This window comes from Mustela nivalis (assembly GCF_964662115.1).
Source record: "Mustela nivalis genome assembly, chromosome: 2".
Taxonomy (NCBI): Eukaryota; Metazoa; Chordata; class Mammalia; order Carnivora; family Mustelidae; genus Mustela; species Mustela nivalis.
The window spans coordinates 98,596,433-98,624,146 of NC_139021.1; the positions used below are offsets into that span (position 1 = coordinate 98,596,433).

General features: G+C 46.9%; 1 protein-coding gene and 2 long non-coding RNA genes across 4 annotated transcripts; 1 reads left to right on the forward strand and 2 right to left on the reverse strand.

Annotated features, from left to right (window-relative positions):
• Positions 1–271: 271 nt before the first annotated feature.
• IRF2BP2 (interferon regulatory factor 2 binding protein 2) lies at positions 272–4,270 on the reverse strand. Its single transcript, XM_082720708.1, has 2 exons — positions 3,073–4,270; positions 272–2,489 (listed from the first exon to the last, which is right to left on the reverse strand). Exons 1-2 carry the CDS (start codon positions 4,115–4,117, stop codon positions 1,774–1,776), a joined length of 1,761 nt encoding a protein of 586 aa, XP_082576834.1. The 5' UTR covers positions 4,118–4,270; the 3' UTR covers positions 272–1,773.
• Positions 4,271–6,303: 2,033 nt separating this feature from the next.
• On the forward strand, positions 6,304–16,148 carry LOC309859691. Of its 2 annotated transcripts, XR_014308821.1 has the most exons (5): positions 6,304–6,481; positions 9,446–9,501; positions 10,683–11,613; positions 14,334–14,454; positions 15,186–16,148. It is a non-coding gene; the product is annotated as an uncharacterized lncRNA (long non-coding RNA). The 2 variants fall into 2 exon arrangements; XR_014308822.1 differs by lacking the exons at positions 14,334–14,454; positions 15,186–16,148 and having other exon boundaries at positions 10,683–12,350.
• A 7,069-nt stretch (positions 16,149–23,217) lies between these two features.
• LOC309859693 lies at positions 23,218–26,116 on the reverse strand. Its single transcript, XR_014308824.1, has 2 exons — positions 25,726–26,116; positions 23,218–24,864 (listed from the first exon to the last, which is right to left on the reverse strand). It is a non-coding gene; the product is annotated as an uncharacterized lncRNA (long non-coding RNA).
• Positions 26,117–27,714: the final 1,598 nt, after the last annotated feature.

Below are 27,714 nucleotides of genomic sequence, written 5' to 3' on the forward strand. Positions count from 1 at the left end.
GACCATTAAAAAATATTTGAGCAATTTAAAAAAGACAAAAACGTAACTAAAAAAGACTCCAAAGAGGGTAACAATCTCTATTTTCAAATTAAAATAGAAGCTGGGTCATAAACGATACACGTAAGTTGTAGTAGACCTTGAAGCCATGATTCAGCCTAATTATAGGGCCAAGTTACAAACACCTGAACATAAAAGGATTTAAAATAGTGTTCCTGTCAATGTTAAATCGTAACAGCACAAAAGAAAAACCAGTATCACTGTGAGACAACTATTTCTAATAACAGATGATTTATTGGTTTAAAAAAATCGTTTTACTGATGCAAAATAGTAATCAAAAGAAATTAGTTTACAAAAGGTTTCTAAGAATAGTTTGAGAGGTGGGGCCTGCCTATTATTAAAACCTTTTCTTTAATTTTCACTAGTTTATCATTTTTTTTTTCCAGAGGAACAGTATTATTCACTTGGTATTTCAAACACACGTAAGAAGGAAATTACAGGTTTCCTCCACCCCCATCTGGGCTGTCACTGATATGCCCACGGGCAGTCCCGGCAGCACCACGCGCTGTTACTGTCATTGTACCATACTGTATTTAGCACTCACTAGAAACAGGGGGTAGGTGATAGTACCAACAGCAATAGCACTACAGGTAAATGATAAAAAACAAAACAAAACGAAACACAAAACAGAAACGAAACCAATCCCACAATCTCCAAGTTCACCTGAACTGTAACTTCTCTTGCGACTCTTTTCAAAGGAAACGACACCACCACCACCAAACAGAGCTCTGGGGTGTTTAAAAAGACAAGGTGACGCTGCAGAGCCGGGCTCTGCTCAAAGACGGCAGTGCCATCTTGCACACGCCACCATCCATCATCACCGCCCTTCAGTCACTGAATTGTGTATTATGTAACCAACGAACATGCAGCGTTGTAATCTTACAACTGATCACGTGGGCAGTGAACAGTGGTCAACTTTGCCTTTCAAAAAAAAAAAAAAAGAAAAATCCCCCCTCCCCAAAACCACACAGTCCAAAAAATCTCTCAGCAGCAACTCTCAGGCAGTCATCACTATCCCAACAACTGAACTTTAAGAACAAAACAGAGAAAGACTCAAAATCTGTTTTCCTGCTACTCTGAGAGGACAATGTTTTGGGGTAAACTTGGTGACATTTCTCAGTGGCATGCTGCCCACTTCACAACAGTGCCCCCTTCGCTCATTCCATTTCCTTCTCCACCAACTGGCCTCTGGCCTGAGAGAGGGGCCAGCAATAAGGAATAACAGACAGTAAGGCAATCTTACAATGTCAGAAAATGTATTTGGCTTTTTTTTTTCTTTTTAAAATAAGTGCATACAAATACAGCTAGAAGCATTTCGGATTTGCCAAGTGCTCTAAAAAAGCAGCGCAAGTCACAGCCTACATTGAACGGTAACTGTCACCAGGATAATAAAGCACAAAGATATGCTAATAACATTAACAAAAGAAGAAAATGCCTTTATAAGTACATACCTTTTGTCGTCAAAAAAAATATAGAAACACAATGTATTCAAAAAAATCAAAATTATACAGCCATGTTTATGAAGTCTACATTTCCCTTGTCTTGGATATATATATATATGTATATATATATATATATATGTGTGTGTGTGTGTGTGAGTGTGTGTGTGTGTGTGTATATATATATATATATATATATATATATATATGGAGATATATACACAATTCAAGCAGTTTTAGTTAAGGGTAATCATTGGGTTTTTCTGAAACCGGAAAGTCACGAGTCTCTCTCTTTTTTCACTTTCACATCTCCAGCAAGGATGGTTGCAATTTCCCCTTGCATAAAGGCCCAGGGGACATTGGAGCCCACAAGAGGGCATTTTTCCCCACTGGGACAATAGACCTCTCCACTAGCTCCCTGCTGTTTGATGCTTTGTCTGGAGCAAGGGAAGCAGAACTTGTGCGAAGGGACAGACGGGCACTGCACAAAGTGGGTGTCCTCCAGCCGCTCGTGGCAGAGGGTGCAGCATAGAGGGGCGCTGGCTGCCAGAGAAGAGTCTGGGAGGCTGGCAGGATGCACTGGCTCCAGTCCTCCTGTGCTGCCGGCCCCCTGGCCCCCCACCTCTCTGGGGCCTAGCCTTCTTTGGTTCATAGAGGATGGAGAGGGTGGACTGCTGCTATTCCTCCTGGTAGTGGAGTGAACCTGGTTGGCATCTTTCGAGGCATGACTGCCCCCTGCATTGTCTGCTACTAAGATCAGGGCTGCCATGGGCGACTGGCCGTTCTGAGCCGCTTCAGGCGGTGTGGTCCGGTTGGAATGAGGTGAGGCAGTGGGTGGTGGTGGAGACACAAAAGAGGATGTAGGAGTTATGGGGATCTTGAGCCCTTCTGTGGGTGTGGACAGCCATGGCTGTGCCTCTCCATTGATCTTAGGGGGCCCGACTTCACCTTCTGGTTCTGGAGAAGGCTTTCTTTTCCTTGCTGTTCTTGCAACTGGCAGGGGGAGAAAAGAAAAGGGAAAAAACAAAAACAAAATAAATGGATGTGCACCGAAAAGGACAGTTCTTTTACTAACACAAGACTCACTAAAGAATTTGTTCTCTCAAAGCCTGAACGGAAAATCTCACATGAATTTCCAGGGCACGTGCAACTCACAACACTTAAGACTCACGGGGCTCTGGGGCAGGATTTTAAAAGGCCACAGAACACAGCACCTATGCAACGGCCTGTTTCTACACAAGCATGCATGTACCCAGGCTGAACTGTGCACACGATCGTCAACATCCCCCAACAGGTTAAAAGGTGGCTGGTGCCCTCACGCTCCCATCCAAGAATGTGCTGGGAAAGGAAAACCCTGTGTCAGTGCCTATCAGCCCAGTCTGACTCATCTCTGTTGTGCTGCTTCAGCACAGGAACACGTTGCCACTAAGCACTGGTTCCGCCTCAGGCAGATCAGGAAGTTGGGTGTTTGTTGTTTCTGGGCTGGGGTAGAATGGTGAATGGAAAGCACACCCCCCTCCTCTGCTCTGCGCCCCCCTTTCTCCCCTAGGGCCCCTCGCTCCACAGCCGCCCCTACCTGCTTTAGACCCGTTGGCCCCGTTGGCCTCGAAACCCAACAACCTGCCTGCAGTCAGGGCCGGCTCCTTCTTAAACTTGCTCTCGAAGGGCCCCGAGTGGCCGTGCTGGTGCAGCGCCAGCAGCGTGTCTCGCACGGTCTTGGGCCGGTTGACCCAGTCCTGCTCTCCGGGCCCGCGGCCTTTGCTCGCGCCCTCGGCGCCCAGCTCGGTGGCGCCGGCCGCGGTGGCGAGGCTGTCGGCCGCGCCGCGATGCGAGGGCGGCGGCGGCTGCTTCTCCTTGGCCGCCGCCTCGCGCTGCTCGTGCTCCACGGCCGCGCTGCTGGACACGGACGCCGGCCGCTTGTGCGAGCTCAGTTCGGCGGGCTGCGCCGAGCCCAGGCCGGCGGCCGCGGCCCCAGACACTGCGGCCAGCGAGGCGGCGGCGCGGCCGCTGAGGCCGAGCGCGGCGGGGAGCGGCGTGGCCGAGCCGTTCATGAGCGGCACCAGGGTGGGTGGCACGGCGTGCCCGCGCCGCGGATTCGGGCTCTGGCGGTTCAGCTCCGGGGGCTCCTCCAGCTTGGAGAAGCCGTTGGGCACCAGGATGCCGTTCACGGGCGGCGGCTGCGGTGTCGGCGGCTGGGCCAGGCCCGCAGCCGGGCGGCTGCCGCCAAAGTCGGAGCCGAGGCGCGGGGGCCGCTCGGCGGCGGCCGCCAGGGGGTAGCGCTCCAGGGCCTGCGGGGCGCGCGGGGCGGCCTCGGGGCCGCCGTGGCCCAGCTGCTGCTGCTGCAGGAGGATGTCCTTGGCCGAAAGCGGCGGCGGCTTGGCGGCGGCGGGGGTCGCGGCGCCGGGCGGGGAGCGGCCCTCCGGGAAGCAGCCGTGCGCCCGCTTGAGCTGTCGCGCCGTCTCGATGACGAACTCAACGCGGTCGGCGCCCTCGTAGTTGACGCAGCCGCGGCACACGGGCTCGGTGAAGTCCCAGATCATGGCCCAGGGCATGCGGGGCAGGTCACACAGGTAGCACGACTGCCGCCGGGACGCGGCCGCCACCGCCACCGCCGCGGCCATGTCCGAGGAGCCCGCGGCGCTGGAGGTGGAGGAGGAGGAGGAGGAGGAGGCGGAGGAGGAGGGGGCGCCGCCGCTCCCCGCCGGCACCACGCGCGCCCTCCTCCCCCCCCAACCCCGCGTCTCCCCCACCAGCGGCGGCGGCGGCCGCAGAGGCGGCGGCGGCGGCGGCAAAGCCCGCGAAGGCTCGGCGCCCGCGCAGCGCCCCCGGGGCACGAGGGGCGGCGGGCGCGGGGCGAGGGGCTGCAGCCGCGGCAGCACGTCCCCCCGGCCGGCGCGGGCGCGGGCGGGCGGCGGGGCGGCGCGGCGCGGCGGGCGCGGCGGCGGCGGCGGGAGCTCGGCCGGGGCCGCGGCCGGCCTCCAGACCGGGGCGAAGATGGGCCGCGCGGGCGCGGGGGAGCGCAGCAGGTCGCGGCGGCGGCCGGCGCGGAGTGCGGGGCGGGGGGCGGGGAGGCCGGGGGGGCGGGGGGCGGGGGGCGGCCGCCGGGGCAGGCTCAGCCCGAGCGGCGGGGCATGCCGCGCCGAGGCGGCGGCAGCAGCCGGACGGCGTGGAGCACGGGCGCGGCGCGGGCCACGGGTCGCTCCGCTGTTCTCTCACAGCTCCCGGCGTCGCCGCTCTCCAGCGCCCGCGTCAGCGCCCAGCCGGCCTCTGCTCCGTCGCCGCCGTCGCTGCTGCTGCTGCCGCTGCGGCCGCTCCACTTCTACAGACTTGATTCTTCGACAGCCTCGCACGGCGCCTGCGCGGGCCCCCTCCCCTCGCGCGCGCGCCCGCCCTCCCCCGCGCCCGCGCCCTCCCCCTCCCCCTGCGCGGGGAGAGAACGAGCGCTGCCGGGAGAGCCGGCTCCGAGGCGCCCGCCCGCGGGTCAGCGCCGCCCGAGTGCACCGGGGCCGGTGTCCCCGAGGGGAAGGCGGCGCGGCCGTCCCAACGCTCGGCTGCCTCCACTACTCGGTCCCCATTCCTCCCCTCCAGGACGTTTGGGCCAAATCGCGCTAGTGCTCGTGTTTTCAAAAGCCCCTCGGTGACTGGCGCTGTCAGTCTCGAGAGCGGGGACTGTCAGTGTGGCGTGGCTCAGTTCTGTTTCTGAGGAGTTACGTGTGGACTCACACTGGGCGCTTGCACACTCGCACCCGTCGGACGCACGCGCGCGCCGCGGTGCCCTAAGTTTCACGAACGGCGGAGTCTGCCCCCGAGCCCGGGGCCGCGTCCGCACGCCGATCGGCCGAGGCCTGGGGACCCTCGCCAGCCTCAGCCCCGCCCTCCCCTCCTCCTCCGCAGTGGCCCGCCCTGCCGAGCGGGGAGCGGCGGGTGGGGGTGGTCCTCGCGGCGCCGGCAGACCCCGCCGCCTACTGTCGGACCGCGCGGCTGGCGCGTGACGTGGGCGCAGAGCCGCGGGCCCGCGTGCGCCGCCGCCGCCGCCGAGTGCGCACGCTCCGCTCGGACGTGAGTCGGCGCCCCTGGCACTGGCGGCCTCATTGAACGAATGCACATTCCAGGGATCCGGGGTCTACGGCCGGCGCGGTCGCGTCACCGCGCAGGCTCCGCCCCCTCCGGCGACAGAAGGCCTCCGGGCCCCGCCCTCGGGACCAAACTTGGGCCGGAGGGGGCGGGGGCGCCCGGCTCCGCGCGCGCCGTGGGGTGGCCGGCTGGCCGGCCGGGGGGTTGCGCGGGGCCGGGCCGGGCCATCGGCGGAAGTCCCCGGCGCCGTCGTGGGGCGGGACCGACGGCGTGGCCCGGGCCCGGGGGGCCCCCGGTGGGCGCGGACCCGCCTGGCGCGAAGGCGGGGCGCGGCCGCAGAGCCCGCTGGGCCCGCAGCGCTGTGCGGGTGCTGGCGGCCGCGGGCCGTCCCCGGACTGAAGTCAGTGCTCGAGTGTCCCACTTTTATTGGGAGGAGGAGCTGCTGTGTGCTATGGTGAATCGCTTCTGGCCGGTCTTAGTCTTACTGACAAATAGACGCGGCTTAGTCACTGTCAGTGGGGACCCAGACACCTCGGCTCTGCACGGGCAGCCCTTCGGAGCTGCTTTGTTGGAAAACAGGCCCGCAGCGCCGGCTGAGACGGGACTGGGCTGGCCCCGTGTGGGAAGAGCAGGGTACTCATTACACTATCTTGCCTACCACTGGGTCGGTAGGTGGAGAGAGAAAAAAATCCTGCTGACGTTTCTCTGTAGTTGTTGCTGTTGAAAATGCCAGGTTGCTTCAAAGGACTAACCACAAGGAAGAGGAAAAACACCCTTAGCGAAATAGTGGAGGGAGCTGCCTCAGCAGCATGAAGAAACCTGTTCCAAAGTGGCGCAGAAAACGTAATGCCAGGCCCAGATGTTTTTACAGGCCAATCCTGCATGTCTTCTCCTGGGGATTTCCAGAGAAGGTGTGCTTGCCGTCGAGGTCTCCCCATCTGGTCCCGGGTCTTGCTTGCAATGGCAGTCCTGCCTCACCCTCCTCTAGCAGGGGGCACTGGACATGCCCAGTTCCTTCCCTGGAGCAACTGGTGCCAGTGGTTTTGGTCATTCCGGATACCTGCCGTCTGGAGCCTCTTTCAGGATCTGTCCCTCTGGTCACTCTCCAGAGAGACCCTGTGCCACTCATTGTAGCACGTGACTTCTCTCTCAGAGCCACTGCCCGAAGTGGACGAGGTCTGGGCTTTGTGCTGCAGACAAACTAGCCATCTGGACACACCCAAGACACGGCCCCCCCAGACAGTCACTGGAAGATTAAAAAACAAAAAACCCACCCTGTGTTAGAGCCCTGGCGTCATTATACTCCTTTACCTGCAAGCTGGTACTGTAATACCCTCAAGGGAAAGCTTGCCATTCTATCCCAAAATAGAAACACCAAGATACAAATTCTGCCTTGGGAGGGACTAAGTAAGGATTCTTGTAGAATGGAGCTTTTCTTCTCCAAATGAAGGGCATTTCCTTTTTATTTTACACTAGGAGTTTAATGTCGAAACCGAGTTGTTGTAACTTCCCTAATGAAATGCCTGCTGGAGAATGGAGAGGCTATTTTAGTTCTGGTCTCCCTTGCCATAAAAGGCTCCGGGATCAAGGGGGTTAAGGTTGGCCCTGGATCCTGGACAGCAATTCCTTATATTGTATCAAAAGTCTTTCATGCTGCCTGGCCTTTCATGTAGCTCCGAAGCAGCTTTATCGATCTATGCTAAGTAAACATAGCTTTGTTTTTGTCTTCCACCCTCCGCCCTCCCTCCCGGCACAGACTGGAGTTGGATCCCTTCCAAAGCGGCTGCTGCAGCAGCAAGAGCCGCCTCCTCCACACACAGAAGCAGGGCTTCTAGGGTGAGGCAATGCGTCTGCAATTCGCAGAGACAAGGCAGGAATTGTAATTGTAGTTCATCATGTGATGACTTATGAAAGAGGAAGTTGGTATGTTTTAGTCACGTAGACTCTGCCCTCTTGCTTAAGGCTGCAGGTCCTTTCAGAAGAGCATTATGAGCTTCTTTGCCACTCCGAGTCAAGGTTACCAGGTTGGCTGCAGGGAGCTCCTGCACATTCATACGTGGACAGGCAGGTGGAAGCCGCAGGAAGGGTTGGTGGGGCAGTGGGTTGAGGCTGGTTTTAAGCAGATTGCTGAAATACTGGAATTCGTCTTAAGAACTAAAGAAAACATTCTACGGGGAACACCTCTGCTGAGATTAGATGAAGCAACAGTTCTTTCCAGCTTGCTCTTAATTTCTAAGATTTTTTGAAAAATAAAAATCATCCCCAGTTTAGGAGCAAAAGGAAAGCCGTTTATTATGATACCATCAAAAAGCAGGAATAAGGGAAGTGATTGGATGTTTAGCCAAAGGGAGCAGTTCTAAGCAATAGCTCTATGGGTGGAAGGAATCTGCTCTCCCCACACTGTAATTTACATGGGCTTCCACCTGTGAGCATTAAACATCTAAAATCGGAACCGACCCGGAGCTTACTCCAGTGGAGATGCTCTGGTTAACATACCACAGCCCTGTACTGACAGTCCACAGGGCAATGTAAAGAAAAAAAAAAAAAAAAAAGGTTCCTTCCAGAGGACCCTGAGGGAACTCTGCCCTAAGGACATGCAGCTGGGGGAGGGTTACAACGTGTGTGCTGTCCACGAGGTGGTATTCCTGGAGGCTTGTGAGTTCATGCACTTCACCCTATATTCACATGTGGAATCACAGCCTTCATTCTTCAGAGCGCAGTTTCTATTAATAGTGTGATGTTGCAACCATACTAGAGCTTCTTAAACTCTGACCCCAGCATATTTGGAGGAGGAGGGAAAAAGGCAGCCTGTATGTCATTTGGGATTCTGTGGATAACATCCTCAGCTCCTTGTACTTGGACAAAACTGCCATAAGATTGAAGAATACATGTGCTACTCGGGGTTTTTCTACTTTAAAAAAAAAAAAGTTATAAATAAGTACTTGAACAGACCTGTTTATATGAATACGTCTGTACACGCTATGGAGAGTCGTGACACAAATGAACCTTCTGTCATAGACAGAAGAGTGTTTCTTCTAAGTAGTGGCATTTTATGAGACAGTTCTACTGGTTTTCAAATTGCAAATACAGTTTTTTAGAAATACTTTCCCTCTGTGTGACCTCTCCCTGTAGCCTGCCTCCCCTGTGCACAGAAAGCATTCGGATATTAAGGAGATTTTTGCATGTGGGGGAGATAAACTCTCTGTGGAGGGTCTAAGAATCAGGCCAAATAAAATCACAGGAGCTCTTAATCACTCACATATTATACACAGAAGCTGTTAGTCACCAGTCTATGTGTAAACATATGTATAGTTCCCCGTTTAGAGTAAAAATTGGGGTCTTGATGTAGGCTAACTACTTACTGTGTCAGAATTTAAAGCGCTAAGTGAAAAATACAGACAAAGGAGAGATTGAGGTCACACACTTGCTCAGTCTGCAAGGAAATTTGTAGGAGAACTGGAAGGGATTCAACAGCCATTTGCTGCCAGAACCCTGCTATTGACTTTTTGGAAAGAGCATGATGAAATGTACTTTTCTGGAAAAATGTCTGAATGTGGGTTTAACGGATATTTAAGACACTCACCAAAATCCTTTAAAAGATATCACTGGGAAGATGCTGACACAATAGTGAACTAACCTCAAGGATAATGTTTGAAAATATTAAGAAGGTGAATTAGCTTACCTACTTAAAATGTGACTTTCCTGCATACACGTTCAGTAGTAAGGGGACTGAAAAAATGAAAGATGTTACAATTCTAAAAGGTTAAGGATAATATAATTGTCTGTGTTTATTATATGTTTATTATACCTTTCATATGGACATTCAAAAAAGATATTTCAACCGTGAATTTTATTATATTGTCATCCTTTTTCAGAAACAGAAACCTAAGGTATTGAAAGATTGAGTGATTTGCCTATAGTAGAATTAACAGTGAGTGTCAGAACTGAAATCCAGGTATGAGTCCTGTTGTCTAATGATACAGTCTAGAAGATTCTACTTGCATTTTGAATTTTAAAAAAATCACGTAAGCACAGTATAGAAAACTAGCAAGGGAGTGTTAACATTTGTGAGTGTTAACAAAGAGAATATTAAGATGCACCAATTTCTATCTATATTGATAGGGAAAAAAGCAATTCTAAGATAGTTCACAAGACATGCAAGCAAAGAACAGCAAACAGTCACAACAGATAGAGGGAGATGGTAAAGATGAGGGACAGTTACCGCTATGCTGTGCCTGGTATGGGACTCCTTAAATAGCAAGCTATTTTGTGCTGGTCTTTATGAACCTTAGATTAAAATCAATGTTGGTGGTAAGATAAGAGACTTCCATTCTGGGATTTAGTCGGGTAAGGATATGGTTTGGGCAGTCACCAAATTGGAATAGTGCACCTCTAGATCCTTATAACATGTTTCCTTGAGAACAAAAAGGAAAATCCCATGAAATCATTTAATTCCTATTATAGGATTCCAATCCTGGCTACTTTGCACTCAGACAAATAAATACAAGGGGCTAGGGGGCCCTGAAAAAAAAAAAGAAAAAAAAAAAAAGCGAAATCAGATATTCCATAGCATTCCATGGTTATAAAGGGCTTGTAAGAAGCAAAATGATCACAGCTTATTCCAAATAGACCTTCATTGTCATTGTTTGTAATCCTCACAAAAAAGAAGTGAGCCAGTGTGAACTAGACTGACTTTCTCTTGACAAGCTGAAAACATATTTTATAAAAGAATGCCAATCAGTGGGAAAATTTGCCCTTTACCAATGGGGTTTCAATAACCTTTTCTGGTGGCTTACTTGCTCTCGTCTAATGTGTTTAGAAACAAAGAAGAAGGAGTTCCAGTCCAAGATGGCAATGTAGGAAGTCCCTGAACTTACCCCCTCCATGGAACACACTAAATTATATCTATTTCTGGAACAGTCCTTCCCAAAGAAGCACTAAGGGCCCACCCAACAGCTTCTCCACATCAAAGGATAGAATAGGGGGGAAAAAACACAATATTGTCATTTAAAACAATTATTTTATGTGTATAGGTGATATTCTAATTATACCCAAAGATCTAAATATTTAACAGTAAAATTATTTCTCCATTTTGTGTGTGTGTGTGGTCAGTTTTATGTACAGAGGAGACACAGAAGGCTCCCTGCAGAAGGAAAAAAGGAAGAAAAACTTAAAAGACTCATCATGGGCTGTAATTTATTAACTGGAGTAAGTGTGCATTAGCACATCTGCTCCTGTGCCCACATGGCAATGCCTCTTTGCCAAGGGGAGTGCAGAATCATCGAGACAATCCAGAACTGAGTTGACACAGAGAAGAAGAAAGCCGAACTTGTCTTGAGAACAGACAGCCAGAGTTTGTGCCCTGCCGAAAGACCACCGGTGGACAGAAATAGAGAAACAGATTTCCTATTGCGACTGCCTAAATATAGTGTGTTTACTAAAAAGCTGGTCACAGCTAAAATGCAAGAACGGATGAACTTTGATGGACTTGTTGGCCTGCCTTGTCAGCCCTTCCAGCAAATTCCTTAGTGAGGAAACCGGTCTGAAAACTTGCCTGGGAACTTCACACATGGGAACTTCCTAGGGGCTATCTCTTAGCATTTCAGAGATAGTTAGATTTTGAACATTTTTCAGATTGCTTTTATTCCACTACCTATCGATCTGCCTACATTTGCATTAACAGATCAATTCGTTCTTCTTCACCATGACTAAGACGTCATGTCCGCTCACTTTATCAATTTATTGGAGCACCAGGGAAATGAAGACTTTGCTGTAAACATCCGCCAGAATCCACGTTTCCCGGACTGCAGTTCATTCTTTAGCCCACTGGTGGGCTACCTCCTATTTCTGTTTTCTTCCCAGGTTCTTTTTTTACATACATGTAAATACCCACATAAGAAGTGGGTGAGGAACCATAGGTTCTATTCACACACCCAGCAGATCACCTGAGGCAGGTCACTTGAACACCCTGGGCCTGGCGTTTTTCTCTACTGGGAGATGAGACGCTGAACTCGATGCCATTTCCACCCAGACCCTTCCCACGGTGCGCGATTTCATGGGCATACAGGGGACTTTGACAAACCCAAGCCCCATGTTCTTCTGACACACGTGGCATCACAAAACAATGCATAGGAGTGACCAGTGAGCGTCTGCCCATGATTTGGGGGGCGTGGTGCCATCGAAATAAAGTTGTGATGTCATGTGGCTACCAGATTATCCCATCATCTAACATTATGTCTGCTTGGTCTGGGCTCCGATCCCAAGCTAAGAGTGTCTAAGCCACGGTCTGTACTTAGTTTAAGTTAGCTAGGGCAAAAGCATCTGTATCAGCATTAATATGCCCAATTGAAGTGTCTCAAGGCTTAATGAAAAATATTTATTTCCACAAGAGACCGCTTTATTTTAAATATATTCATATATCTTAATATATACATATATATGGCAAAGATTATGTATATATGTATATGCTTCATATAAAATGGGCAAAGATTCAATATCTATTGACAGCCCCTTCAGAAGACTCAAGAGGACCTCAGTTGAGTAAAACGAAAAACTGTTCCATACCCTGACAGGCATTTGGCTGGATAGATCAGCAGGATGTGGAAACTTGTTTTGAGGGTTTTTTTGGAATTCTCACCCAGGATTCCTCTGCTTAATAGCTGGGCGGCTTCTCTGCTGGCTATATACTGAATTTATAAAGGATGTTGGGGGAGATAAGTTCTAGGAATCCTTGTGTTTTAAATTTGTTACCTATAGTGAAGTATTACATTCATAACGTTCTGTTTGTGTTTCGTTTATTTGACTCTGATTATGACAAAACCCTAATGACGTTGCTGAAGTTCTGTATACTTCAAAAATGGTGTTGGTGGGAAGCACTTATGTGTGGGCGTTTCAACTATTTTTCTAAAACCAAAAAAGAGCCATATTCCTTGCTTTTCATATTAAAAAATTACTCAATATATTTGAAAATGAGTGTCCCAGAATCAGACTTCCAGATTCCATGAATTCAGAGTGTGGAAAAGGAGAAGCAGCCCCTTTTAGCTGTAACAGGAGACATTCTTTTAAAAGCCTGGAATGCTGAAGCCCTCTTATACTGAAAACATGTCAGGACATGCCTTTTTGGGATGCTGTCAAGTGGTTTAGGCTCAGAATTCTACATTCCATACTTTTGAAGTTGTTTTCTGTTGGCAGACGACCTCTTGATTATTTTCATGTGGTGGGTATTCAGACCAACCTCTCTGGTTCCCCATAATTAACTACCACCCCCCCAAAAAACAGCCCCCAAACCTCTGCCCTGTCAAGTGTCCATATTTTAGCATACAGTTATGGGTCGTGTCAGTGCTGGGCTTATGACGGTCAATCCTATGAGCTTTGTCACAGTTTGTCGCAAAAGTCAGTTCCAAATCAGGTACGCATGACCTAGAGCGCTTTATCTTCCAATGCTCCTTCCACTTTTTGAGTAGTGTCACCATGTTAAGGAATGAAAAATTACTGTTGCAAAAAAGTTTTCACTTTTAAGGAGCTGTCATTTCCCTAGTAAAATCAAGTAGCAATTCCCATTCACCTTGGCTCGTTTTGTGGTCAAGGCTGGGAACAGGTTAGTGGACAGATAGACAAAGGAACTGGTGACCGGTGTCTGTCCTGACTCAGAGAGGCGCAGCTGCCCCCTGGTGCAGAAGAGACCAGTTCAGCGCAAACCAGTTCTACCGCTCCGCAGAACCCCTGTTTTCTAGGAAGTTGTGATTCATGGGTTGGAGAGCGTCACTACAGTCCGGTACCTTGTACAGCATGAACCTAGTTAAATTAAAAGTGAATGCTCCCCCCCCCCCAACCCTGTCTCACCAGCCACCAAGAATTCATTTCATAGGTGCTTCTGTTTGTGGCTCCCAAACAAAGGTAGCCCAACTTAAAACCCGTCACCATCTGCCTTATTATAGAAGACACATCAGTAGATGTTTTGATATTTCTCGTTCGTGAGCAGCCTTCTCAACATGCCCCCAAATGGAGAGGTGTAATCTTGAGTGATGGTTTAAAAAAAAAAGAAAAAAATAAGTCTCATCTCATTTCGCTTTGTGGGAATTAGTTCTTAATTGTCTGTTTTATTGGGAAATTTCCCAGAGATTTATACACTATGAGAAACGAGTCTGGAAGAAGCCAAACAGGACAGACATAACAGTCGAGTTCTTTGAAAACATTTCATCTTGCAGACCAAGACTACAACTTGGAAATCATTTTTATACTTTTATTATGGTATATCCATCATGATATTTTAGGTGAAGCCAATAGAGCCAGCATAAGGAAGAAAAGCAGTTCTCTCTTCAAGCTTTGCAGAGGTAGCATAATTTAAATAATTCTATGGTGGAGTTTCAACACCTCCCATTGAGCACCGTTGTTTACGAAGTAAGAACAGTAATCCTCACGTAAAAAAAGGTGGTATTGCTACCCGAGACAGCAGATGGTGTTATTAAATACACAGGCAAAGTCTAAGGTCATAAGGAACTAACAATTAACCAGAAATACGATCTGTCACAGTCGTTTAATGGGTAACCTACCAGATATATGCCACTTGCATTATCGTGAGTGTTGGGGGGTTCGTTGTCAAGCTTCTGAGCGGTTACACAATCAGTTTGGAAATACTGTGAGGATATTCTCGGTTAAGCATCTAGTGACACCAATAAACTAGAAAGAAAGTGAACATCGGAGTGATTTCCTCATAATCTTGTTTTCTGTTGCCTACTTTTTAAAAATATTTTACCGTTTCAGATTGCACGACTTCACAGCTCTTCCTGAAGGTGATTGGTCTACTCAAGCTAACCCATGTCAAGATTCTGGATTTTGTGCTGCTAATTCGAGTTGCTTCTTCATTAGGCTTCTTCACATTACTGTAGGTATTATTTTTGCCCCAGCAGATTTCACAGTGATGAGAAAAGATGGGGCCATAAATGGCAGTTGCAAACAGGGGAGCAGCCTGAAACCAGGAGGGTGGGGGGCAGGGAGCAGAAGGCAAAGTGTAGCCCAGCACTTACCAGTACGCAATGGGGGCACAATTACAATCTGGAAGTGGACTCAATTTTTATTTTAAATCAAATACAAACACATCAATAAAGTAAGATCTTTACACGGACAGCCCACTTCCTTATGAGGGTTTTCCTTAGGAGGATTTGCCACAGAGAATGTGTGCACAGTTTCCTGTTCAGTTAGGCTTTGGAGGCTGAAGCACTGAATTCTAAATTTACATGAAGGAAAAATGAGCAACAGGACATCAACCAAGTCTGAATCATGAAGAGCAAACTATTTGCTTAGAATTTGGAAGGGAGCCTTGTCCTACAAGTAAGAACTCCAAAGTGTGTCAAAGAGTTGTGACTTCCACCCTTGTGTCAGCTAATCTGAAAACCAGCATCTGGAAAAGCTAAAACATCCCCAGTGCCCCCAGGTGAATAGAAAATGAACAATGGAAAACAAGGTTCGGAGGCCACTGGCTCTGATCAGAGTTAAGTGGGGGGATCCCAGTCTGTGGACAAAAACCCCTTCTTAAATTTCCCTACTGCAGGATTTGGTGAACAAGCCTGAATCACAGAAAATGCATGCTAATAAGATTTTTTTTTCCTGATGCAGCTCCACATATTTAAATATGTATATTTACATTTCTCCACATTTAAACTGAGTCAGAAAAGCAAAGCATCTGAAGGCACAGACTCCCAGTCTGAGACCTTCCTCTACGCGCCCAGGGAGCTCGATTCTCCATGTGGCCAGGACTCCCGCTGAAACTTCCAGCAGCCCTGAGAAAAGCCAATGAGGTACCCTTGGGCTGAATGAACGAGAACTTTCTGGAGAGCGGAAGACTGGTGGAGGTCCAGCTGGAAAAACATATGGCAGCAGAGGCAGAAAGAGGGCTTCATGACGGAGAGCTTTATAAAAAATGTCTGGAGGCTCAAGGCAGCCGTTATAACCCAAGATCTTACTAAGCGTGATGGATCTTCTTACTTCTAGGACAGCCTCCAATTTACCTGGATCCCAGCCAACACTGCATCCGCAGGTGTCCCTTGGGATGGTGCCCCCAGAAGAACAGCGCAGCTCCACATTCTACCCTCACGGCCAGGACCCCATGCCTGCTCCCACCCCACCCCGAGGGGCCACCCAAGAGGGCAGCTCACTGTGTTGTCCCAAAAGAAAACAAAGTTTGCAAATCACTCCAGCCCATTTGTTTTATAATACGTCAGGAGGGAAAATGACCACGGTCACTTCTCTTCTTAATCCTCCTGAACTCAGAGCATTTCCAAGCTGCTCAGTGAGCAAAACCAGGCAGTTTTCTAACCAGGACACGTCACCAACGTGGCCTCTCCAGATACAGGCACAGCCTTGAGGTTTTATGTTGGTCCGTCCCTTCCCAATGTCATTTCCAAAATAATGAAAAGGAAGACTTGATTTTTCCATGTGAATTCTCTGTAGTAATCTTCTCTTATTGCTAAGAACTGTTTGTGTCTGTTACTGTGCTTAAAGAACATTCTACACGGAATGTTGTATCCCTTAGAAAAGATGTAAATTCGGAGTTGATTATTCAGAATTATATTAAAAAAACACTTCATGAAGTCCATAATTTACCACTGGGCTGTAAAAAAAAAATAATAAGTTCCCCTAGAATACTTAAGTAGTATTAGTTTTTTAAAAACATAACCAATATACTATAAACCATATACTTTTTAAAGGTATGCACAGAATAAACTGGGGAGGTAGACATGTGTACCTCTTTTTATCAGTAATGTAGTTAGAGCTGACACTATAACTGACAGATAGTACTGTCTCCCTTCCTGTTTCCCTGATGGTTTTTCCACCACCTTTTTCCGTAAGCGAGGCAGTCGTCGAAGTGGCAATTATCAGAGTCACAAAACTCAGGACCCGACTTTATTACCCAATCATTATGACAATCATCCTCCTGGTTTTCCCTTTGTCCACATACACACATTGCTACGGCATGTTTTTTCACTACTGGGAAGAGAAAGGCCAATGGATCAGTTACACACACTCTATACTGATAAAACAATGTCATTAACTTTAGCAAATTATAGCCCTTTATGCTTGATTGACTTTTCCCTGTTAGGAACCCAAAGCAAAAACCAAGATGACCTGTGTGTGTGTGTGTGTGTACATTTATATTACTTATTGTTATTTAATTATTATACACCACTAAAGCATTTTTAATAATTCAGGTTCATAGTGAGTTTTCCATCCATCTGGCCAAGGGGGGTTGGGGAATACGTATCTAAGACTACTTGGGCCTAATGGAGAAAGGGCTTTGAAGCCCCGGAATTTTCTAGATGTTCAGAGAGAGGAAATAAAGTCACTTCTTCTCCCCCTTTGGAGGACACCAGAAATGCATAGATAGATATGGGCTGGGGACTAGTTAAATGTGTGTTCTTTTTCATGGAGGCCCAGCTCCCCTTGGCTGTCTGGCTCTGCATCACATGGTACAAGGAGCACCAAATCCCTGTCTGCAGACACTCTAGGGCTGAAGTCCTGGGAGGGTAACTCAGGCTCTGTGATGGGCGCCATTTCTGCCTCTGTGGCCCCACACCAAACCCCTTTTCTGTGCTTTACTTCCTAAGTTGATATAGAGTTGACCCTTGAACAATGCAGGGTTGAGGGGCGCCAACCTCCTTATAGTCTAAAATCCACACATAACTTTTGATGCCCCCAAAACTTAACCACTAATAGCCTCCCGTTGGCCAGAAGTCTTACTAAGAACATACAGAGTCAATTAGCCCGTATTTTGCACAAGATGTATGTTATATACCGTGTTCTTACAATAAAGTAAATTCCAGAAAAGGGGCACCTGCGTGACTCAGACGGTTGAGTATCTGACTCTTGGTTTGGGCTTGGGTCATGAACTCAGCGTTGCGGAATCAAGCCCCGCGTTGGGCTCCACGCTCCTTGGGGAGTTTGCTTGGGATTCTCTCCCTCTGCCCCTCCTCTGCACGCATTCTCTCCCTCTCAAATAAATAAATACATCTTTTTAAAAGAAACTAGAGAAAAGAGAACACTATTAAGTAAATCATAAGAGAAAATACATTTGCCTTTTATTTCTTGAGTAATAATCCGCATGTAAGTGGATGCTCATAGTTCGAATCCACACTGTGTAAGGGTCAACTGTAAATGTGAGATTTACTAATATGTCCAGAGACCACCCAGTTTGGGTAAATACCACCCAGTCTTTAAGAGTGCGGGGCCTAGAGGCAGAGAGCCAGGGTTTTATTCCAGTTCTGCCACTTTTACCAGCTGTGTGATTCTAGGCAAGTAGCTTGAACTTGCTGGGCCTCCATTTCCTTATCTGTGAAATGGGTATAAAAACAGTACTTGCTACAGAGGTTGATAGAAGGGTAAAACAACATACTCAGGGCCTTGAACATTGTAAGGCACATGACAAGCCCTTGATTCACACTGGCTTTCGTTATGTTAAGTATTTCTGGACAAGGCTGAAGCAAACTTTTTTTTTTCTTTCTTTCTTTTTTTTTTTTTTTCTAAAACCAACCAGTTCTTCTACCTCCCATGGCCAGACTCGAGGATCTTAACTTTAGGGACAAGCCCTGCTACTTAGCATCCCTCCACACCCACCGCTCCAGGAAGTAGTTATCACCAAAGCTGCCAATGACCTCATTGTGACCATCTCCAAGAGACTCTTATCTCTAATCCTTCCTGACTCACGCATCACTTCTGTGCGCACTCCTTCCACGCTTTTTCTCGCTTTGGCTCTTAAAGTAATATCCTGTGCCTACTGATCTTAAAGAAGGCAAGAACTTCAAAGGTTCTTAAGGTACGTGTTCTACCGTCCCCTGCTTTACTCCAGGCTATAGTGTCCTGAGTGCTTGGCACGTAGTAGATACTCAATAAATGCCTGTGGCCCTGCCTTGAACCTCGATGTTGAAGAACTTCCTCAGCCTCTGTCCCCTTGTGTTGTTTTCTTGGTATTTGTGTCCTTGCTGCTCTCCCTGGAAACTCTGACAATGAAGGAAATCCTGGAAGGCCGTCTGATTCTCGTCCAGCTTTTTCTTCACCGGAGACCCAAAATTCTTTAGAGTTAAACTTCCTCTGCTTCAGCTTTCCAATTTTTGTGGGAGGTACACTGTGACGCCTCCTTTTCCCAGGAAATAGTTGTAGGAATTAAGCCCCTAAAACATCAAAACCACAAACAATGATTCTGAAAACAACTCCTTTGGGGATGTACAAGGCGCATTTGGGCAGGGGAATCATACTCTCCAAGAGGCAGAACCCAAGACCGGCTGACCGGCTGGCTCAGTTGGTAGACTGTGCTACTCTTGATCTCAGGGTTGTGGATTGAAGCCCCATGTTGGGTATAGAGATTATATAAAAATAAAATCTTAAAAAAATAAAAACAAAATTCCTTTCTTATACACAGTAAAGTACAAGAACCATTGGTTCCATCTCACCCTGAATCCACTCTGCCCACACATCTCCGTTCAGGGCCCCTTAAACTGAACAAAGGTTATGTACCTGTGAGGATCAAAGTTACTTAATATCTTAGCTTATGATATATTTTTTTAAAGCAGATTTCCCCTTAAATGCACATACATGCACATGCACTTGCACCCACGTGCACACACGCAATGCACACACACACACTGAAGTCCACTGTACATGGGTTTTTAAAAATTACCCAATATTTTGGATTATTCACACTGTTAGGCATAAGAGGTCCAATGATACTTTTAAAGAAAAGTTGTAATTTTTAAAATGTTTGAAAATGTTTTAATTTTTTAAAAAATTTTGTTTTTTTATTTGAGAGAGAGAACGAGAGCGAGAGAGAGCACGAGCAGCAGTGGGGGAGCAGCAGCAGGAGAGGGAGAAGCAGGCTCCCTGCTGAGCATGGGTCGTAGGGCTCCATCCAGGACCCTGAGATCATAACCTGAGCCTAAGGCAGACGCTTTACCAACTGAGCCACCCAGGCGCCCTAAAATATTTTAATTTCTTTTAAAATCAGAAGGGAGAAAGTAGTATAACAATAGTGAATATATATTAAAGAATTCAGTCTTGATTGTATTTGTCTTTATGCCGCTGCAGTGGTAGGACGGTTTTTCATGGAGGAAGGGGCCCACAAAGGCAAACATGCCCACAGCATTTCCAGGAACCACGGACGTTATAATACAGCCCTGATAATGACAGCTGACCATTTTCGGGTTCATGTACATTGCCTTAAACTTAGTCTTTGGTATTCTAGTTTCTTTCTATTTATCTCGCTCCCTGCTCCTGCCCGGGACCTCATCTCTTGCATTACTTTTGTTCACTGTTTCTGTACTAACGACTTCCAAATCTCTCTCCCCCTCTATCTTTGTGTCAGATTCTAACTTTGAACTTCTGACTGCCCTTGGGATATTTTCCACTTGTGTCTCTCATCACTGGCTCAAAACCAACAAATACATCCCTGAGCTCACCTTCCCCTGCTCTTCGGCTCTCCTGTCTGTTTATTAGAATCACTACTAATTTTGTAGTCATTATGAGCCAGCCTTCAGCTCATGTCCTCTCTCCCTCCCTTACCTGGAGATCTGGCTGGACCTTAGGTCCCACACTCACTGCTGTCCCTAGCTGGATCTGGTTGTCCGTCCCTCCGCCCTGCTTTCCTTCCCTCTCATCGGACTCTCAGTGCATTCCCACTTCCTCCTACAACACAATTCCTGACCCAGCCCTGAACTGACCTTTGCACTCTTTTCATCATATTTTCCCTCTGCTGCATAATTCCACTACTTCAACGCAAACTCCTTACCAGTTTTTAAGGCCCTGCCTAGGTGGATCCCTCTGTTCAGGCCAACATATCTCTCTGCACATGAACACCCACCAGAGGTGGCAATTAAAGACTGCCCTCATGGGGTGCCTGGGTGGCTCAGCGGGTTAAAGCCTCTGCCTTTGGGTCAGGTCAAGATTTTAGAGTCCTGGGATCGAGCCCTGCATTGGGCTCTCTGCTCAGCAGGGAGCCTGCTTCCCTGCCTCTCTGCCTACTTGTGATCTCTGTCTGTCAAATAAATAAATAAATGAAAATCTTAAAAAAAAAAAAAAAAAAAGACTGCCCTCACTGGCCCATAAACTGGATTTGCTGTCTTTGTCTTTTGTTCGGTTCTAGATTCAGTCATTCACTCATTTATTAGGTAGTCTGGGGGACTACTCTGTCCTCGGCATGGTCACCTTAAATGTTCCCTTCCTGCCTATTCCAACCCTACATGGTTTTCAAAGCTCAGATCAGGTCCCCATGTGTGTAGCCCCGGGTTTACCCATCATCACTGGTCTCTTTCCTCTGTACCCCGCAGGGTACCTGTGTAGCATCCCAGAATTTAGCACTTACTGATGCTCGTGATAATGGATTTCTTGACAATGTCATGTGTGCTATTTGGCCGAGTCTTGTGAAAGCAATAATCTTTATAGACAATCTACCGTTTCTATCACCCAGCTGCACCTGATACCAAGCCCAGTGCTGGACTAGTGATGCCAACCCACTGATTATTATCAATAGCCCCTGTGTTTCAAGTGTTTACTCTGATCCAAGCACTGTCCATAAGACACCTTACATACACTGATCCCTAGGAGGCTGATGTTATCATCCCTCTTTTACAGTTTGGAGAAACTGAGACTCAGAGACATCAAGTGACTTGGGGAGGTTTACATAGTTGTGAAGTAGCCAGAGTAGAATTCAAGGCTTGACACAATCCAAAAATTGTGCCCTCTCTCTCTTTGTTAAATTACCTCTGCTTTCGGTTGATTTGTAAATATCCAAATCTCCTCAGTTTCTTCCCAGTGATAATTATGGTTTTCTATCTCTCTTTATATATGTATATTTTTTCTTTCTTTCTTTCTTTTTTTTTTTTTTTAAAGTAAACTCTAGGCCTGACATGGGGCTTGAACTCACAATCCCAAGATCAAGAATTGCATGCTCTGGGGACTGAGCCAGTCAGGAACCCCTCTCCCTTTTTATTTTTTATAGGCTACTATTCTATCTTTTCAGGACTATTCACTTAAATCAGACCCACTAAGTCCTTCTAGAATGTTATTGCAAATGTCTGCCACATACTGGTCATTTGGGCAATATTTATATAAAATAATTGTAAGCTGGGGCACCTGGGTGGCTCAGTGGGTTAAGCCTCTGCCTTTGGCTCAGGTCATGATCTTAGGGTCCTGGGATCGAGCCCCGCATTGGGCTCTCTGCTCAGTGGGGAGCCTGCTTCCCCCTTTCTCTCTGCCTGCCTGCTTGTGATCTTTCACTCTCTCTGTCAAATAAATAGATAAAATCTTAAAAAAAAATAATTGTACGCATCAAGCTCACAGGTGGACCCACCCAGCCAGTATCTTTCTCTCACTCAATGTAGTATATTTTGCCAATTAAGTAAATTCAAGATTTTTTTTTTAAGTCAATAAACGTACAATGTAAAGAGATATTTGGAATGTAGAATCTCAAAATGAATGCATTATATATAAAAGTTCACAACCAGGAATTCTACGGTGGAGTCTGTGATCATGTTAAGTCATGAATCCTGTGTTCCTCCATTGTTTCTCCGTATACCCTAATCTGGTGGAGTTCCTGTCAATCCTTAACACCAGATTATGGAGTCTACCCAGACCATTCAAAGCCTTCCATACTATTAAGGAAACAAAAGAATAAATTAAAATTAACTTGCTTAATTATAAGATAGTAATTTTATTTTTTTAAGATTTTATTTATTTATTTGTCAGAGAGAGAGAGAACACAGCAGGCAGAGTGACAGGTAGAGGCAGAGAGAGAAGCAGGCTCCCCGCTGAGCAAGGAACCCAATTCGGGACTCGATCCTAGGACCCTGGGATCAGGACCTGAGCCGAAGGCAGCAGCTTAACTGACTGAGCCACGTGGGTGTCCCAGTAATTTTATTTTAAGAACTTTTGGGGTGGCTGAAAACTCCTGGAGATATTTGCGGTGAAGCATCAGAGTGAAACAAAATCTGTGGTGGACTGTGTCGTCCCTGGGTTTTAGATCATGTCACCTCCTTACTGGGAGAGGTAAGTATTTGCTTACTAACCCTTCAGTGCACCTCCTCTCCTTGTGACAGAAACTGTCCCTTGCTTCCTGTGACAGGAGTTGTTACCTATTTCTGAGTGTCCATCCTCTACTTTTTCTTGGTAACATTGTCCTTATTATAAGTAGTGATTGTTTCTTCTTCTTTTTTCTATTTTAATTTTATTTTTAATTTTATTTTTTAATTTTTTTTAAGACTTTATGTATTTATTTCAGAGAGAGAGAGAGAGAACATGAGCAGGGAGGAGAGGCAGGGGGAGAGGGAGAAGCAGCCTCTCTGCGGGCCTGGGAGCCTGACTCCGGGATCATGACCTGAGCCGAAGGCAGATGCTTAACCAACTGAGCCACCCGGGCACCCCGGTTCTTCTCCTTTTACACCTGAAGCATTATTTGCTCTCCATTCAAAAATAACTGAGCCAAATAGATTTTCCTGCTAAAGCTCTGATGTGAAAACAGAAAATTTCACCATAACCTCTTGTTTTATTTTGCTTATTTTGTTTTTATCCAAATTGGTTTGTCACCTTTATCCCTGAAAGAAGAATCTGGGCATTACACAATACTCTAAAACAGGGATTAACAGGAAATGTTCCTGGGCAACTTTGATTTGTAAGAGAAACAGAGAATTTATTGCTGACTTGGTTACTAGCAGTGGGATAATCAGAAATTCTATAAAGGAAGTTGGAAGCTGACCTCTTTTAAAGTCACTTAAAAAGCTGAGGTTGATTTTGTTGTTCTTGGTCGAATCTCACAACAATTTACTTTTTTTTGGTATGGATTGTGGACATCTGCCGCTTTTTCTGGCTCTACTTCCATTTCTTCTTGTGCTACTAGGGTCCTTGTTTTCTTTAGGGAACTGCTCCTCCCTGACTCCCAGTCCTGGTAGTTCCAGGGAGGGTCACAGTCACCCTCAGCCCCATGAGTGAATGTGTGGTCCAAGTTTGGTTGAGAAACACACACGTGCTACACGCTGAGCCTATCAGTGCCAACTCTATCAGCCCCAGGAGTTATGCCTGAAGACCCAGGAAAGAATCCTTCTTCCTGAGTGGTTAAACAGATGGAAAGTTAGCCTAGAGCTTTTGTGGAACATTCTGTCCAAAAGTAGGGAGTACTTGCTTGAGGATGAGGACAAGAGAGAGAGGGCCATACTGAAGGCTGGAACCACGTTCCTGAGGATACTATTCTATAGGCTGGAACCAGCTGTACCTGAAGGTCTACTCCGGAATTGTCCTGTGTATATACTGCCTTCTATTTGACTTGTATTTCTGTCACTTGCAACTGAGAATCTTGACCATACACTTGACCACAAATTAATTAGGACATAAAGATATTTAAAAATTCCTTCATGACTTTTTTCTCAAGTTAGAAGGAGGATGGCCATTCCTTCCCAAAGAACCTCTAAGGACTTTCCTTTCCCAGAAAAGGCATACAATCCCTTTGCACACAGCTTCCTTTTGCTTAGACACAATCTAAAGCTTTGAAAATACACCTTTCTTAATACACTTGTCTTTCCTTCCAGTTCCTATTAGGTAGTAGGGTCCAAGAGGAATGTGTTATCATAACACACATCAAGGTGCCACTTGCCGTAAGAAGCTTGGTGACATTTTCTAATGGCGAGAAAAAATGATCATTCTTTTCCTATAGCCCGGAGCAGAAATCTTCCTGCCTCTCCACTGGGGGTAACCAGCCACAGGGAAGCCTCTAGTTTAGACCACCGCCTTTTGCCTGGGGGACGCAGAGTTTTCCTTAGCATAGCACTCCCTCTGGGAAGGGATTGAGTCCACCATAAGCTTCCAGTTATGAGCTTGGATCAAGCAGAGCACTGTGGAGATTGACAGCAGCGCGGGAATGGGGCACAAGGCTTGCAGTTCAGAAGGACAGGGGAGCAGTTCAGAAGGCTGGCTACTTTGTCTTCTGCCAGCGGGGATGATTATTTGCCAACCTTCCGACGGATGCCAGTGGGAACAGCACTGCAGGCCAAACGGGACTCTCTACCTGCGGTGTTCATTAGGAGAAACACTTCCCATCCAAATGATTGAAACAGAAACCAGATGTTCAGTCCGCGGCCTTAATAAAAGTGCACACAGGTAGCCATTCCCACTCAACCACGAGGAGCAAAACAAGATCTGTCAGGGCAGTCGCTGCCACCTCTGTCGCAGAGAATGAGTGGCGAGGAGCCCAAATAAATGGGGGTGCTGAATGACACCTAATTTCTGGTGGGTGCTGGGCTCCTCTCCTCTGTGTGCTGCTTCACTGGAACAAGGAGAAAGAGGATGATGAAGGATAACAGGCTACCCACACAGAAAGACGAAAGCGAGACGGATGCATGAAATGTCACTCATTTGAAGGTCTGCTTTAGCCTGCTCTATCCTCTTACCTCTCCTCTCCAAAACACATTGCATATTATTTTAACTGTCTCTGGCCCACTCTGGAGCCCGGGACAGCTGGGTAATTCTGGTTCATCATTGAGCCTAGCCACGTGAAGCTGCGGCCCAGCAGCCCAAGGGGAGTAACTAGTGTGTTCTACTGTCTCTGCTGAGAAGAGGCATAGTTGGATCAGATCCTGGTGTGTCGGGTTGAGTTGCATCCCTCAAAGAGATTCGTTGAAGTCCTAATTCCTGAGGTGACCTTGGGAGTCACTCAGTTCAGGATGACTATGAATGTGATCTTCTTTGGACACGGGCCTCTGGAGATGTAATCAAGAGAAGACGGGACCAGAAGAGGAGAAGAGACCCAGGAGAGGACACCACATGACACAACACAGAGACTGGAGCAAGGCGTCAACGAGCCAAAGAAATGCCACAGAGTGCCGGCAACAGCCGGAGGGAGGAGCAAGGCATAGCACGGATTCTCCCCTCCAGCCTTCAAAGAGAGCACAGCCCTGCGGACTCTTTGATCGTGAACTTCTAGCCTCCAGAACCATGGGAAAAAAAATTCTGTTGTTTTAAGCACCAACCCTCCCCTCCCCCTGGGTTGGGCTTTTTTGTTACAGTGGCTCTAAGACACGAATACACCCTGCTAAAGATGAGTAAAGGCATGCTACTGTGAGACCCACTGCACAGAGGAGAGGGCCACCCAACAGATGTCCCATGTGGCCATAAGGAAAAATCCCACCTTTCATAAAGGAGGTGCAGCTCTCCCAGGAGTGGAGATGGTTGTCCCAGATGTGGCTGCGCAGACGTACCCCCGGACCAGGGACACGTCGAGGACCAGACACATGCCTTGTGCTCCTCTGCATCTCTCCTTCTGTGCCGGAAAACCAAAAGAGCCCAAGAACTGTGGGAAGTATGAATGGATTCAGGAGACAGTGTTTTCCAGGTGAGCGATCAGCATTTTTTTCTGACATCGCCGAAGTGTTGACTGTCTTCTTCTGTGAAAATGTGTAAGTGGCGAAGATATCATATCCGATGTCTTCATTGGTGAAACCCACTCTTAAACTAGAAAGACACAGCTTTGGGCTTCTTTGAGATATGATTTGGTCCATGGCACTCTAAGTGGGAGATATAACCAATATCACCTTTAAAAAAATAAAAATAAAAAATAAAAAACTCTGAAAATCCCACTGATTTTTGATGGTGCTCAGATGTGGCCTCAGTTTCTTAACTTTTTAAAATTATTTATATATTTGAGAGAGACAGAGAGTGAAAGAGCATGCGAGCAGGGGGAGGAACAGAGGGAGAGAATTCCAAGCAGACTCTCCGCTAAGCAGGGAGCCCTAGGAGAGATTTGATCTCACGACCCTGAGATCTTGACCTGAGCCGAAATTGAGAGACAGACACTGGACCAAGTGAGCTACCCAGGCGCCCCTCGTTTTCTTAACTTTTAAGGTGTGTTACTCTCCATTTAAAAATCAGCCCACCCAAAATGACAGCCTGCTGTTTTGTGCATGAATTCATCTTAAATCTCCAAGTGAAAGATACTGTCACCGGCAACAACCAATAAATGAAATAAATACCAGATAAAAAATCAGCCACAGGGGCTCCTGGAGGGACATGGACTATATGGGGGTTCATTTGCTAAAAGCCTGGAACTGAGGTACATTTTAATGTTGAATGAGATCTTTTTTTTTTTAATAAACTGTAAAAGGTTGTAAAGAAGTCAGTCACTCTGACTATTATTTCTCCTATTCTATATCCTTGATTAAATGACAAACCCAAAGATTCAGTAACCAGCATTTTCTCTTCCCTGGACTGTGATTTCTTTACCCAAATGAATAAGTTATGGCTAATATCCCAAGATCCCAACTAACTCCATTTTTCCCCCTTGGAATCTATGATTCTGTCAGCAGGAGTGTGTATATACCTAAGTCCCTGAAATATGAGAATACATTGGGTGACTCTACTGGCACATAATACTGAGTTGTTTGGCATAAGTTTTTCAGACTATGTTTTCTATAATATAGAAGACAAAGTTAAAAAAAAAATAAGGTAAAGGGGGGAGGTAGAACACAAAAAAGTATCAAGCATTTAAGAAAATATTATTATTATTATAATAACTAAGATTCAACTTACCTAAAGAGGAGAGGAAAAGTATATTTATGATTCACATGAGTATAGGCCATGCTCATTAAAAAGTAGCTCTTTAGAAAAAAAAAAAAAAGGAGCAAAAGCTTCATTATGCAGTTAGAAATCCTAGCTGCCTTTTAAATGTAAACAGCAAACTTAACTTTTTATTATGTAAAAGAAAAAGTTAAACTACCCCTAACTTTATTGTATAAACCAAACGTCATATTAAAAAATGATCATTGTTGAGCTTTTTTGGAATCAACAGCTTTTTTCTGTGGCTAACAGTGCTTCTTGATATTCCTGAAATCAGCTAAAATGCTGGAAAGAACATGTAGAAATACATGTCAAGAGCTATTAATAGAGGGTTTTGAATTCAACGGAATCAATTTTTCTTGTATATTTTATTTGCTTTTAGAAGACAATAAGCCTTTGATTTTAGTGTGTGTTCTAGCCCTGAAATCAACTCCCTACAGAGAAATTCCTATTTCAATGCAGGGGCCATCAGAGTACCCTTGAACCTTAGGTCACAGGCCCCCAAATGTGGGCAAGGCAAAACAGACCCTTGATAATAAGAGAATCTCTAGTGCGAGTGCTCCCA

Excerpts from the sequence above, each read along its gene's own strand:
- IRF2BP2 (XM_082720708.1), bottom strand. The coding sequence starts at position 4,117 with ATGGCCGCGGCGGTGGCGGTGGCGGCCGCGTCCCGGCGGCAGTCGTGC. Across the intron at positions 2,490-3,072 it reads GGCCAACGGGTCTAAAGCAG|TTGCAAGAACAGCAAGGAAA; the intron begins GTAGGGGCGGCT and ends TCCCCCTGCCAG.